At 39.0% G+C, this 15,302-nt stretch overlaps 1 protein-coding gene across 2 annotated transcripts; it reads left to right on the top strand.

The window, feature by feature from the left end:
* Positions 1-418: 418 nt before the first annotated feature.
* Positions 419-14,818, top strand: lrwd1 (leucine-rich repeats and WD repeat domain containing 1). Of its 2 annotated transcripts, none has more exons than XM_032576167.1 (16): positions 419-581; positions 1,072-1,158; positions 3,642-3,876; positions 4,912-5,031; positions 6,536-6,682; positions 6,751-6,843; positions 6,932-7,312; positions 7,641-7,755; positions 7,864-7,958; positions 8,944-9,154; positions 10,146-10,218; positions 11,444-11,587; positions 11,687-11,790; positions 11,997-12,158; positions 12,745-12,854; positions 14,243-14,818. In XM_032576167.1, the coding sequence occupies exons 2-16, from the start codon at positions 1,079-1,081 to the stop codon at positions 14,393-14,395; spliced, it is 2,223 nt and encodes a 740-aa protein (XP_032432058.1). In that variant the 5' UTR covers positions 419-581; positions 1,072-1,078; the 3' UTR covers positions 14,396-14,818. The 2 variants fall into 2 exon arrangements, with proteins under 2 accessions (XP_032432058.1, XP_032432057.1); XM_032576166.1 differs by having other exon boundaries at positions 428-581; positions 7,861-7,958.
* Positions 14,819-15,302: the final 484 nt, after the last annotated feature.

Genomic DNA, 15,302 nt, shown 5'->3' with positions numbered 1-15,302 from the left:
AAATTTAGGAGCATAATTAAAACAAATATTTTTTTCTGTGACTTTAAGAGATTAAGTAATTTAAGATATAAATAAATATAATTAACTCTCACGTTCAATGTTTTGACTTAAATCAATTTTACATTAAGAGTTTAGGGAAAAGGGAAAAGGCATTTTAAAAAAAATTAAGAGTAACGGGACACACATTTTATGCAATGAACATGCAATTAGGAAATGAATTAATCTAATTAATAATTAATAGGAAATCAATCATTGGTAGAATTTTGGATCCCGTGATATTTTGCTTTACTACTTTGAACGAGAAAACTTTGAAAGATTGGGGGGTAAATATGAGTAACAAATAAGATTTTTATTTTATTTTCAACAAGAAGCAGAAATAGTATTTATTACCTTGTTGTATTTACCTTGGTCACACATTTACTGCAATGCAGTTTGTGGTGAATTCTTCACATTCCTTTCAGTCAAAATACAGGGGGAAAAAATACATCACGGGCCACGCCCACCGGATGTAGACGCAGTGTCCCCGGGAAAGCTCAGTTTCCGTAGTGGTGTGGAGTGTTGCAGAAGCTGAGTGAGCTTTGGTAAGTAAATTAATCTATAAATCTTTGGAAATTATTAAGACATTTGTTATCCTGGAATTTCTTTATAAGAGACAGCAGCATGAAGCATAACTACAGTTTTTTTGGTCGGTATTAATGTTAAATTAGGAAAGAAACCTAGCAGTTTGCGTTTCCAACGTGGTTAAATGGTATTGGTTGGTATTTGTAAAATACTTACGAACCAGGCCTTTAAATTTAACCACTGTACTTTTCTGCTCTTAACTGTATTCATCTCAAAGGTAGCGCAATGTTGATGAAAGTCTAATATTACTATTTAATCCTGGAATCTTCGGTGAAACATTAAAGCTCTATCAGTCCATTGTTGTTGTTCTTTTATATATATAACTTTATCTCTTTTCTTTAACTATAGATTAAACTATTTATGCAAATAGAAATCTAGAAGCAGATACTATTTCAAGCCTATTCTTTAAATCTGTCTGTCTTTATTTCTAAAATCTAACTGTTCCTGTAGATTAACGATGGAGAAAATTACAGAGAAGCTTCTATTGGAGAAAGGGTCTCCAAAAACCAACAAGTTGGAACAGATCGAAACTCTGAAGTGAGTAACATTTTCAATTTTTGCATGTTCTTATATTAATTTACCACTGTGTCCTCGCTTTATCCAGATATTTAGATACAAAGTGAAGCTGCACTCAAAGAATCTCAATGTTATTCATAGACTTGCAGACCTACTTATTGTACCCTCTGAGTGCAGCACAGTTTGAAACATGGGAACTTTTATTGCTAGTAAAAGAAACAATCATGGAGGAACCTAAAGAGCAACACGCTGATTCTCTGCAACTTTAGTCCCTCATTTTAGCATCTCTAATGTTCCTTCAAAACTGTAGCTGTGGAGCGTCTTCCTTTTTCTATCAGAGACTTCAGTGTATGAATAAACTGCTACATGTGGGGTACCCCAAGGCTTTGTTTTGGGCAGTGTTGTATAGTAACGAAGTAAAAATACTTCACTACTTTACTTAAGTATATTTTGGAGTACTTCATACTTTCCTCGAGTATGAAAATTTTTGATGACTTTCACTTTTACTTCACTATATTTCCGAACTTAATTGCGTACTTTTACTCCGATACATTTTCAATGTGTGGTTTAGTTACTCGTTACAAAAAAGCGAAAGAGAGAAACAAAGTGTTTTGATCCCACCTACTGATTAGCAAGTAGCAAGCAGGCTACCGAACAAAGTCTGTAGCCTGCTTGCCTGGGTTTGTTCATCACCACCAATAGGATACTTCTTCTTCTTCTTCTTTTCTATTATGGCGGATCACAAGCAACTTTAAGGTGCATACCGCCACCTACTGTACATGAGTGTGTAGAAGCATTACTTCATATCTATTAAATTCTACTTTTTAATTTTGTATTCTTAAGATAAATAAACAATGCTTTCCTTAATTTGTGAATATCTGTTATGTTTCCTTCATTTCCTAATATACCTTTAAGATTCCATTCATGCCCCATATTTCTAACTATTCTCTTTAATTCTTCCCTTTCGAGTTCATTTGACTTACAGTTCATCAATATGTTCTACATTTTCTTTCTCTCCACATCTCTCACATTTATCATTATTTTTCCTCCCTATTTTATAAAGCATGTCATTTAAGTAGGTATGACCTACTCTTAATCTACTAATTATTATTTCTTCTCTTCTGTTTCGTTCATTAATGCTTCGAATTCAAACTGACTTTTGTACTTCATATAATCTTCTTCCTTTCTTATCTTCATTCCACATTTTTTGCCATTTCTTGATTTCTTTACTTTCAATTAGGATACACCTGTTTCGCTTCTCCCATTAAACACAAAGCAAGTCTCGCAATCAGTAGCAGTCACATGGAAATTCTATCTTACAAAAACTCCCCGTCCAACTTGAAGAAACACATCGAGGTAACTTCTTATGAAATGGTTATAATCCTCCTGTTTCAGTAACTATAGCTTGGTCACTAGGCACTACTGTATTGTGAAATCTTGACCATAAATGAACTTTGTTTGGCATTGTTTCAGTTCCACACGTGGTGTATTTAGCTTAGGCCTAATGTTGACTGTAGCAGGTTACCTAGACTCCTCTGTTCAAGGGGGACAGAAGCCATAGCAATAGCAATTTAGACTAAATTTAATGAATATAGGAAAGGCATGCAAGTTCAAAACCAGGTTTACAGATGCCAATAAGCTGCATTTCCCTCCCAATTCTTTTTTTCTTTTGCATAATGACCAGTTGTGTGCACCACCTACTGACTGTAGCATTGACTGATTCACTGATTTGTGAAGTAGAGTAATCGTAACAGCTCTTTTTCTTCATGTTGGCCGCATTTTCTGTACTATTTATTTTTCTCATTTTCAGCACTGACCTTACTTGAAGGGAAAACTTAAGGCTTACAAAAACTTTGTATTTTCTGTCCTGGAGGGTTTACTAAGAAGCTGGTTCAGTTGTAAAGCAGGTTAAGTTAACCTTGTGCTATAGGTAAAGCACCTAATTTTCTTAACTAAATGATGCCTGCAGGTATATCTATTAGCAGGTTTAATTTTGCCTGCACTTGGTTGGGTACATTATTTTAAGTGTATTTGACAAGTTTACCAAAATATAAAAAATGTCATTCAAACTGCATTTGCTTTGTTTTACTTTTTACTTGTACTTTTCATTACATTACTTGAGTACATCCATTTTTACAGTAATTTCCATACTTAAGTACAAGAAGTTTCAAATACTTTAAGACTTTTACTCAAGTAACATTTCAGTCAGTGACTTCGACTTTTACCAAAGTCATATTTTGGAGAGGTACTTGTACTTTTACTTGACTCTGAGATTTCAGTACTTTATACAACACTGGTTTTGGGTCCACTTCTTTTATTGCAAGATATACACGCACGTGGAAAAACTAACTGGCCTCTACTAAACTCTAAGCGTCGTTTGCACGTACATGTTGAAGGAATACAGGATGTAACTCTAGTTAAGTAAAGTAAAACGGACATATGCAACATTGTAGAGTCTATATCCCTGTGGAAACACCAATTTAAACGTATCAGATTTTTCTCAGTCTGTCTAAGATGGCGCTGAAGCTTGAGGACCTTCCTGTGAAGCTGCTGTCACGCCTGAGGTCGCTGGAGCGTTGGGATCTGTCTGGAAACAGGCTGCAAGAGTTCCCTAAGTGTTTGGAGCTGCCTGCGCTCCGGTACCTGGACCTGAGCGATAACCAGATGGAGGACGTCACCACCCTGAAGTCCCTCAGGGCTCTGGAAGAGCTCAAGATGGACGACAACCTTTATATCACTGTAAGCTATCTGTCACGTTCAAAGGATTTTCTTTGGTTCTGTAATGTAACAGAAAGGCGCATTTAATGAAGTACTAATTGCTTCTTTGATGTATTGTTTTGCACACTGACAGAGCAAATGTACGCAGAATTAACTTTTAGCTTCTTGCAGATGTTTTCCATTCACCTCTGTAGTTGCACATCTGGAAGATCAGCGGGTGAGAAGGGGTGTAAGTGCAGCTGCTTAACTTTCAGATGGCTCACTGTTTTTACTGATGAGACTTGATTCTTCATCACTTTATCAACCAAAACTCATTTCATAAAAGTTACAAATGATTTAGCACGTCATTGAGATCATTTAGTACTTTATAACCCAGCAGAAAATTACTTGAAACTAAGAGAAAAATATGGACCAAAATTGGGGCCATAAAATGTGCTAAAATGGTTGAAACTGGGGAAAAAAGATTTTAAGCTGAAATAAAAAAAATAATAATAAAAAAAATTGAATCTGAAAAATAGTTTCTAAAATGTTTACATTTCTGTTTTCAGGTCAAACATTATTAGATTTTTTTTATTGCTTTTTTTTTTGTTTCAATATTTTTTCAGTTTTAAATGACTTTTGTTTAATTTATTTTCAGTTTCAAAATGTATTCAAAACCTTTGTTGATCAGCAGATTTCCCCAGATCTTAGGAGGGATTTGGACCCAGAAACCTTCTCAATCCTTTTTGTTTCTGGGTAACTGAAAACTTCAGTTTGTGTGGGGACTGACCGAGCCTCTCCATGAGCATAATTTACTACTGTAATATATATGCCCAATACGTAATGATAACAGGATGAAAATAAACATTGGTTGTCAACGTCATGTTGAAATGGCCGATACGGATATTCATGCAGACACGTTGTGCATCCCTAATTTAGATTTTAATTAATGCTTACGCTGCTGAGGGAAACTATAAATAAACAGTTAGAAATTTGATTTTAAAGAAATAAAATGTGATCTTGTCGTGTGTAAGGTTGGTCAGCTTTGTCTTAATTTGGCTTGCTCTTGTGTTTCAGGTGAGTGATAATTACAAGCTGTTTGTGTTGCTGCCCAACCTGCGGATTTACAACAGCAAGGATGTCACTGCCACTGCCAACCGTTTGAGATACGTTTACAGCGACAACCTGAGGACCAGGGTATGAAAGTGACGCATTAATGAAGGGAAATATCCATTGACATAAATGAAACCTATTGCTTCTGTTTTTAAATGATGATGACTTCATTTAGTAGACGGGGAAATCTACCACAACCAATTAGACCCTATGTAAAAAAAGAAAAGTAAAATAACTTTATCTTATTGTTGCAATTGTCAGGAAGTAATGACATGTTTATAAAAGAATAATCATTTGTTTTTGTCAATTTAGTGGTTTTCTAACAGGACATTCACGAGAGCAAAAATCAAACCCGTCACTTTTAAAAACTCACAGTGGTGACTGATCAAAGTTTAAGCTGTATTTTATTTTTCAAAAACTTTATTCCTAACAATGAACAACAACAAGAGACAAAAGTGTTCACATAACAACAGAAGATTAGCCTGGGGAAGCATGAATAATTCAAATAATAATGGGAAGAAAATGACAGAGTCACAAAAAGAAAACAATAATTGTACATAATGGGACAGTAACTTCATGTAAAATAATTTCATACAACAGATTGTCCCTAACCTTTAAATTGGGAACAAACACATATATTGTTAAAACTCAAAAGCACCAGAGAAATTGGTGTAATTGCAAAATGAATACATATCTGCCGATGTCATCTTAAACAGCTGTGATCGGTGCAGAGAAAACGTTTGTGCGCATGAAAACAAAGATTTAAAAAAAAGAGCAGAAGTTTTGAGTGCATGTTAGGAAAATTGTATTAGTAATTATCAAATATTTGTTGTATCATGTAGCTTTGTAGTTACATTTTAGATAATGTTTCTGTGTGTTAAATAACTTTGATTCTATCCTGAGACTTCCCTGGGAAATAGAGGTAACAGCTACTCTTAGCAGCTGTTGCCTTGCAGGACTTCCTACAAGACAGAGGTGTTAATTGCTCCCAGCAGAGTTTTACATGCCTGACAATAAACTCTGCTCTGTGCTTCTTTGTGATACAAAGCCGTTGCTTTGAAGCTATGCAACGTGTCTGGAGAAAGAAAGATTTAGAGTATAGATAACATGTGTCTAGATTAGTGAATGTTATTTAGCGCTGCAACCATGTTTTGACTCCACCCTTTTAGAGTTGCAGCGCCCCGTGTGGCAGGGTTTCCTAAAGATCAATAAAAGAGAGGAACAGACAGATGTGTTGCAGAGTGGTTGGAGATTTGTGACTAAAAGCACATCTCTGTCTGCTCTCCTCGCGAGTATAACAGAATCTAACTCTCTTGTCTTTCCTGTATTTGTTTAAATTGTCTCTAATAGGTATTTAGACCTGACAGTGCAACGATATGAAATCATGCTATGTAATTGTAAATGAAAGCTCTTAACTTTAGGCAGTAAAATTCCTCCATAAACAAACCAAACTGTGTGGAGCTGAGTAGAAGTGAACTGTTGCTAATGGAGAAACGCTAACAACCGCTCTACAGCAGCAATCGTTGTGCCCATGTGCATCTGCAGTCTGGTTCCTTTTGCACTACGTGTTGCTTTTGACTCTTTTTAGATGATTGCTGTTTGGGAGAGGAGCTTCAGTCTCCCGGATCCCGTCTCTGCTGAGAAGCTGTCTTCCCTCGAAGAGAACTTTGTGAGCGCCGCTCGTAAGCAAGTTAAATTCGGCCCCAGTTCTGTGGCTGATTTCACCAAATGGAGGGTAAGTTCTGAAAGGTAAACGCTTTCTGCAGCCATGATGGTCATTTTACCGCATGTTGGGATCTGCAGGTGGAAATTCTGGCTAAGGAGTATCTGCGCTCTCTGGCGGAACCGAAGGAGGACTCGGATGAGGAAGCTCAAACTGAGAACAACGACGACACCGTAAGAACTGCATCAATACTCGTTCTTTATCGGATCTAGCTGCTTTAATGCTGCATTTCAAACTTCATACTGGGTTTGTTTACCTCAGGATGTATCTGCACCCCCTAAGAGGAAACAGGTGGACGCAGCAGCAGACGCCTTCATCAGCCTGACACCCCGCAAAAAGCTGCGTGCCGACCTCCCTGAATCACCCGCTGAAAGCAGTCCTCGCAAATCCAGCCTCCGCCTCAAACCACTGACAGGCACCCAGAGCAGGATGAGTCCCCAGAAGCCGAACCAGGGTCCCTCAACCCCCAACAAGGCAGAGACGAGGGCAGAGACGCCCAGGAGGAGAGCCAAGGTCAAACAGGTCAAACAGGTCAAAGAGGCGGAGCAGAAAGAAAACCTGAGCAGAGAGGAAGCAAAGGCTGCACAGCCTCACAGAAACGTTCATGTGCTGCCCATCATAAAGGCTTGCAACAAAACAAAGGTAATATAAGAACAGAGACGCTCCACTCTGTGTTTTTTTTTTGTTGAACTACAACATGATAAACTAAAGGTTTTTCAATGAACTCCGACCAGCTTCCCAGTCCCTGCTGAAGATTTGCATCCCCGTATTATGATGCTGCCACCACCATATCCCACAGTAGGGGGTCAGTGTGGTCAGAGTGACATCTTGGTGCTGAATGCAAAGATAGTTAACCTGTTGATGTTTATTTTATTACAAAGCCAAAGTTCAGTTGCAGCTTCAAGTTGTGAATTTTTTGTTTCCTCCGTGTTTGACCGTTTCTGATTTCTGCTCTTTTCTCCTCCTGCAGCCAGTCTCTCTGAAGCCACTACATGCTCTGCAGTGCCACAGTAAGCAGGACAGCCCAGACGACGTCTCCACCCAGCTGTGGGCCTGCGCCTTCCAGCCGCAGTCAGAGTCCAGTGGTACCGCCTCTTCTTTTTCCCTGATATTTTTCTAGATTAAACGGGGTATAAGACATTAAAATATTAAAAATGGAGCGACTGAATTCACCTTTCCTACTTCGACAGCAGGAAGCCGATTGGTGGCAACATGTGGAGGAGACTCGGTCTGCGTGATCGACTGTGAAACGGGGAAGGTGATGAAGAAGTACAAAGTTCCAGGAGAGGTACGTTTTATTTACAGCAGGGGTGTCCAAACGTTTTGTAGCACGGGCCAAAATTGTCGAGTCAAAATTTATTTTATTTTATTTTTGGATTTTGTTCATTGTAGATCAAAAAACTTCCAAAAGAAAAATACAATTTTCCACATTTGCCATATTAAAAGTGCCATTTTCAAATTCTTTAGGACTTGGTTGAACAACCTTTTTCTCAGTTATAAAAGCAGGAGTTTTGAAAGAGTTTCTTTCAAAGCTCTTACTAAATTTAACTGAGTTAAAAAAAATTTGCTGCAGCAAAGTGTGCTTTTCAGAAAAAGACTCTGGATAGACATGACTCTACTTATAAAAATCTGGTTGTAAAAAGACGAATAATTAACATTTTCCATTGTAAGAAAATTAAGTCTGTAACAATATCAGGGCTGGAGGATATGGCTGAAAATATTCACGATATAAGCGTTTCTTATCTGTCAATATCGATAATTATTGGTTAAATATCTGAAATACTGCCAAAGCTTTCTGTTTTATCCACAGTTTTCATTTCACTCCATTGTTTAGTTTTTTAAGCAGTTCTGAGGCACAGTGGCAAAACCTTAAACTGCTGCTGCGCAAGTTACTCAACAGGTTGTTACTAGGTAACCAAAGTTGAGAGGAACTTGAAACTGCTTGTTACCCCCGCAAGTTGTTGCTAGGTAACCAAGGAATGAGTGAGCTAGTTGATACCACCAAACTCACTTAGGTGGCCATGAGAGGTTGAGCGGCTAAACCCTTTCCTCTGCCTTCATCCCCCACAGTGCTGTGTGGTTCTGGATTGGAGTTCAGTGAAATGATTGTATTGAATTTCCTATCAAGACATATTATATAGTGATACTGATCATGTGTCTATCGCAATAAATATTGTTACTGATGTATTTGTCCAACTCTAACCTAATTAAAAAATAAAAAAATAAATAAAAAAACTGTAAATTATTTTCATGCTTGTTACCCCTGACGACAGGAGTTCTTCTCCCTGGCCTGGACCACTGTGTTGATGTCCAGAGGTGGCAGCGCTCCGTCTCAGCCCTGCAGTGTTCTCGCCGCCGGCGGAAAGAGAGGACTCGTCAAGCTGATCCACCCCAGGAACAACATGGCGTACGGCGAGTTCAGAGCCAGCCGGAAGTCGCTGTCGGTGCTCCGCTTCAACCACCGGCAGGGGAACTTCCTCTTCAGTGAGTTTTTACTGACCAGATGTAATTTCAAACCAAAAGAAAATGAAATCAGCAGGACAAAGGGTTTAAATAGGAAAATGATTATCCAGACTGTCAGGCTTGAACATCCGACACGGTTTTAACATCCACCTCTTCATCATCATAGAGTTAGACTTTTTAATTCCCAGGTGAATTAAAAATTCCAAGGTGAGTTAAAAGTAGCTGATATGCATCTCCTGGGTTGTGCATCTCATGGATTTCTTACTAATAGTTACCGTAATTCAGCACGTGTGTGTGTGGGTGTGTGAGATGGGAATCCTTAATTTCTAATTTTGCTGGATTTGCAAATTAGCCAGGAACCCTTCGTACAAAATAAGAGCTGCTTGGTTTTATCATGTAACATTTTTTACTGAGCTGTCCTTGATTAAATAAACTTGAATAGAATAAATAAACAGCACATTTTAAATCAAGGGTGTCTGAAGTCTTTCATGGGGGCCATTTGTGGCTCTTGAAATTATTTTGTTCGGCTCCTCACCACAAGTCAAGAATTTCCAAAAAATGGGAAATTGTCCATTTTTCTTCAATTAAGGCCCTTTTGAAGCCCATCTGAAGCCCCTTTTTATTTTTGGATCTTTTTTAATATTCAGATTTTATTTAAAAAAATGTTTATTGTTGAGTGGGTGCAATCAAAATAAAAAAAACCCCATCACAATAAACACATTTTTTCATTTAATGAATGTTGTGGGCCACCAGTAGTTAAAAAAGTTTGAACACAACTGTTTTAAATCATTCCTGCCTTGTTTAGTTGTCTTCTTAATTTTGCAGGGATTTGACTTTATTTTTCCCTTGAGTTTATCAGATCTTTATATAAATGCTCATTCTAGCCTCACCGTTCAGATCTTTGTACATTTTACACACATCTCTGCTGTCAACAGCGCTCTGCCTCATTCAGTTTGGTTCCTCTTTATTTATTTTTGTCTTTTACCAACTTCAGCCTGTTTTTTTCTTACAGCCGGCTCCTACGACAACAAAATAATCATGTGGGATATTGGAGGAGTGGACAAGCATTTCAACTTCAAAGTTGTGTAAGTTTGACTGAATGAAGTTCTTTTATCCCAAAATCATTTCTCCGGAACTTTCTCAGGTTTCATCAGGATTTTATGTGACGGATCAACATAAAGCAGTGTTGGAAGAGGAAACGGAACATCATGCATTTGATCCACATTTGTCAACGCGGTAACTATTAGTCATGCGTTTTTATGCATGCTGGCTTTCTATGGAAGACTGGCAAGAAGAAAGACTTCCTGTCTGCAGTTTGAAACAAACCCAGAGAAAAAACACAGAATGGCAAGAAAATCAAACCAAATTAACCCTTCTGTCCTTGAAACATGGATGAAACCGTGTTTCCATCAGTTTTTTATGCGCATTTTGAAGTATCGCATTAGAAAACCTTGATGGAAATGGTAAAATTTGGCATAACTTCCCCCAATATCACAAAAAAAGTTTGATGTGGTTTTAGGCTGTTCCGAAAAAAGAGTTAATGCAGTAAAGATGAGATGGAAACACATTTGCAGAGTAAACTCCGATACAACGAATGCTCCCATCCACCGGTGGGTCTGTACCTTACCAGAGGCACAAAACCTCCAGCACACAGCGGTGAGGAGTCTCCATCTTTCTGAGGTGTATGCCAGTTTACAGCCATTCATACCTTTAACATTTGAAGAAATTTTGCTTAGTGTGGGTTGTTTGAATCGCTCTGAACTGGAAGATGGAAACATGACAAATTTCCTTCTTTTTTTTTCCTTCGCTCAAAATTCACATCAGAGTTGGACAGAAACACAGCTGCTGATGAAATCTTGGTAGGTTGTAGCAAATTTTCCCAGATCCACAGATTAGAGATCCTTTCTCATCCATCAGGATGGGAGAAGGATCAGATCCCCTACTCCAACATCTCCCTAAGTGTACAGCCATACAGAGATTTAAAGAAGAACTGCAAAAGCAAATGAGGTGGATTAGCAGAGCTTGACAATAACCGATGGTGTCATCCAGGACAAGTTGCTGTGGAATATTGTCTGAGACTGTCGTACAGCAACAATCTTCAGTCAGAGGCCTCATTAGATTCGTTGGAGGTCTAACTGCTACTGGAGGTTCATTCTTCTCAGAGCGACTGTTTGAAAATACTTGGATGATTGAGTTAATTTCACTAAATAAATAAAATGATTTGAACTGAATTTAAACTGTGGAACGATCCGAACCAGTCCAGATGTTTTTAAGGGCTTTTCTTGAACTCCCTTCTCGTCCTCCCTGCAGTCAGCTGCTGACGTTGGAGGTCGGCACCACTCCTCTGCACATCTGCCTGCCCCCATCCTCCCCCGACACACACCTGCTGACGGCCTGCGAGGACGGCCTGCTCTGCTACAACACACAGCTGGGAGCCAACAGCACCACGAAGAGGTGAAGGAACTTTAGAGGTTCTAGGATTAATCAGGAAACGCATTGCAAAGCTCCATGACGACCAGCCAGCACTGATTATTGTTGGGTTTTTCTTATAAGGTCAAACAAAATGGAAATAACTTTCCCCGTTTATAAGATGGAGGACAAACAACACAACTACCACACTATCGATGGGTTGAGTTTTCTCACTGATGATGTAGTGGGTAAGTTAGATTTCTTCATTATCAGATGTAGTTCTGGTTAAAGACCACATGATGGTGCTGTAAGAGGTAAGTAATTAATTCTTAGACAACTATAAATGGTTTAATAGTGTTTATTGTTCAATTTTATCCTGGTGGTTTGAGGTTCTGAGTTTAAAACACAAACATCCCTTGTTTCTTTTTGCTGCCTGTGGGGGGCGCTACACCAGCCTCTAAGAGCCACACCCACGGGTCCATTTACCTGTGGAGCTGGAGTGGCACCAGGAGTCAGCGGCCGGACAAGAGGAGCGGGTCGGTGTGCGCCGTGGTTTTGGCTGAGCTGCAGTGGGCCGTCACCGACGTTCCGTACCTGTCTCTGAACACCTGCCCAGGTGAGTTCTGCTGGACCTGGCCGGATGACCCGTCTAGACGCTCCCGGGTTCCTACCGACTGGAAAACTCCAGGATCTGATCAGAGTTCAGATCTGGAGAGGAAAACAAAGGCTGAAGATAATGGTTCTGTTGGCCTCAGGCTTTTTCTCAAAGATTTATACCCATCCAGCCATCCATACTTTGGTTTGTCCAAAAATATAATTTTAACATAATAACTCTGTTGGAACCCTAAATAAAGCAGTACCTGCCCTCTCTTTGCCACCGAGTGTCTTTATCCATTTGTTTTCTAATCGGTTGGATTGTTTTTAATGTGCAACTGTAAATGTTTTGGCAAGGGTCTTCAGAAACTACATCTCAGGGGTCTCCAGTCCTTCAGGTCCGATGTCACATAATGCAATCATTAGCAGGACGCTGTACAACCTGTAGAACCTTCTGTCATGTACAGTTAGAGAACATCAGCCCTCGAGGACTGGAGTTTGACATTCCTGATTTATTCGGTTGGCTGGATGTTTGGGGCCGGCTGCTGAATGTTACCGGCTGTTTGTTTGTAGCAGAAGCACTAACTTCCTGCATGTGTCGTCTTCAGGACGGGCCTACATAGTTTGTGGTGACGACAAGGGACGAATATGGACTTATCACGTCACCAACCTCCAGAAGAACAGCGGTCAGATAGGGAAAACCATTCCACCCACTGAGGTATTTCATTTCTACTCCATTTTTTTCCTTTTTTCTCTCTCTGCTGACCTTGATAGACTACAGTAGAAGAGTCAGGAGGATAAACATTGCTTTGGGTTGAATAGTTGGTGCTTAAAGTAACGATATGCCATGCAAGCTAGTGGCAGAAATCTGAGAAGATGGTGGCTGGGCTGAACTGGAGCCAGATGGTGGAAGATCTTATCTTGTAAACAAGCAGGATGTAAACAAACCTTCTGCAGGCATCTGTTGACTGCTAAACGTTATGTGCTAAAACAGATGGTTATTCACATTTTGGGTTGCTCAGATTATAACCCATAACCTAAAAAAAAACTGATTAATAATAACAAATATGGACCTACTGAACAGTTTGTCCAGTTATTTTTACGGTATATGAAGTCAATATTTGGTCTGGGCTCCTTTTGCAAGAATTACTGTCACAATGTAGCTTAGCATGGAGGAGGTCAGTCTGTTGTTTTACTGGGATGCTCATGAAATGCAAACTTCACTGTCATCTGAAAACAGGACTTTGGACCACTGAGCAAAAGTCCAGTTCTTTTTCTCCTGATCCTAAGTGAGAATTAACAGCTGTAACCAGTCTTTATCTTTGGCCGCACTCCAAACATTGTGAATCTGCCCCTGAACTCTTAAGTTAGCTTTACTGCAGTTTTCCCTTTTGCTTTTGCACAGTTTTCTACTGCACTTTTCCCTCCCACTCAGTTTTACACCTAGAGGGGTTGGCACCGCTAACGAAAAAGTTAGTTGGGCTAACCCTAAAGCACCAATCGTAAATTTTAGTTCCGCTAATGCTAACGTGGTATTAGCATAAGCTAATGCTGAGTCATGTTGACACCCAACATGTTCCACAACATGGTATATCGCCCTCAGTCGGTCAAATTTGCTACTGCACACCTAACTATACGGTTTCAGGAAGTGATTTTTTTGGGACAGACAAAATTTTGTTCATGTTGTCAGTTTTATGGTTGTTGAGTATTGCTAACTCTGTTGCTAATTTTGCCAAAATGACCATGAATATAAACATCTGACTGCTTGAAGTAGGCATGAGTTTTCATGAGCTGTAATTAAAAGTAAGAGAAATAAACACTTTAAATATATCCCTCTTTGTGGAGTTGGTCTGTTTATAATAAGCTTCATTTTCTTAACTGAATTAGTAAAATAAATGAAGCTTTGATGGTATTCTAAATTAAGATGCACCTCTTGGTATTAGTGGACTCAGTCATTGAATTCCATAAGTGTCTAAGAAAATGCAAATATTTGACATCAGACAATTTTAACATTTTTATTTATTTCAAAAGAAGAAATAACGTGAAGAATAAATAAATAATTTTAGGATATTCCATTTGCTCCAATGCGTTTTCTTGTTTCTCCAGGTGCTGGAATGGCCGACCCCGGTGAGGAAAAGCCTGGGCCGGATTGAGGGCCCGTCCATCAACAGTGTGGCGATGGACCCAGAGCTTCACTACCTGGTGGCGCTCACTGATAAGAACTTGGCGGTCATATGGAAGAGTGAGGCGTTGTCCTGAGGAATTTGAAGTGTACCTCATTAACAACAACTTTCAAGCAGGTTTTCTTCTGTCTGAAAAGAGGTGGAAGTACCAGGTGTTGGAATTTTCTTCCAAAAAAATGAATCAGTGATCTGTTGGAACATCAACATTTTATCCAGACTGCAAAGATCTTCATCCTTCCTCTTCTTCTTTAATGCCTTCAGGAAGTTGGCATGCTGCTCCCCATATTCAGAACATCTAATACAGTTACAGATTTGCTCTCTGGAAGACAATATCAGCTTGCTTTTTAATAACAGTTTTATAGTTTTTACCTGCTATTATTGTATGCCTTGTTCGGTCAAACTAAAACACACAGATTGAGATTTAGAAATGTTTGCAGAAACTATCTGTGACTCAACTGTTGTCCAAAATTGACCATTAAAACACATTACTCTTTGAGAATTGCTTGGATTTTTGCATTTTTGTTTCTGGTGACTTTGCAATTACAACATGAAGGTTTAGTTTGTGTGAGCTCCTCCTGGTGTTACTATTGCCATCAGAAGAAATGCTAACTATCCTTAGCATTCATGACAAGCTTTACTGACGGGGAGAAGAAAATGTGGGAAGGAGGGGGATCAACAGTGCATGATTGACAGCGCTAAGACCCTCCTCCTGGATCTGATCTAGTTGTTTCTAGTTAGTACTGGGAGAAGGAAGAGGAGCTTGATTATTGATTTTTAAAAATTATTATTATAAAAGCTACATAGTGCAGCTTTAAGTTTAATTTTCGGAAAATGTATTTATTTTTGTTCATATGCTGATGACACTAAGATATACCGTCAGCTGAAGAATATTTTTTCTGCTTCATTAAAACCATTGTTTCTGTGTCTTATCGAAGTTGAAGCCTGGACGGCTTCAGATTTCCTCAACTTCAGTGAGAACAAGA

Source organism: Xiphophorus hellerii, chromosome 11 (genome assembly GCF_003331165.1).
Source record: "Xiphophorus hellerii strain 12219 chromosome 11, Xiphophorus_hellerii-4.1, whole genome shotgun sequence".
Lineage (NCBI taxonomy): Eukaryota > Metazoa > Chordata > Actinopteri > Cyprinodontiformes > Poeciliidae > Xiphophorus > Xiphophorus hellerii.
This window is presented reverse-complemented; position numbering and strand designations above follow the sequence as displayed.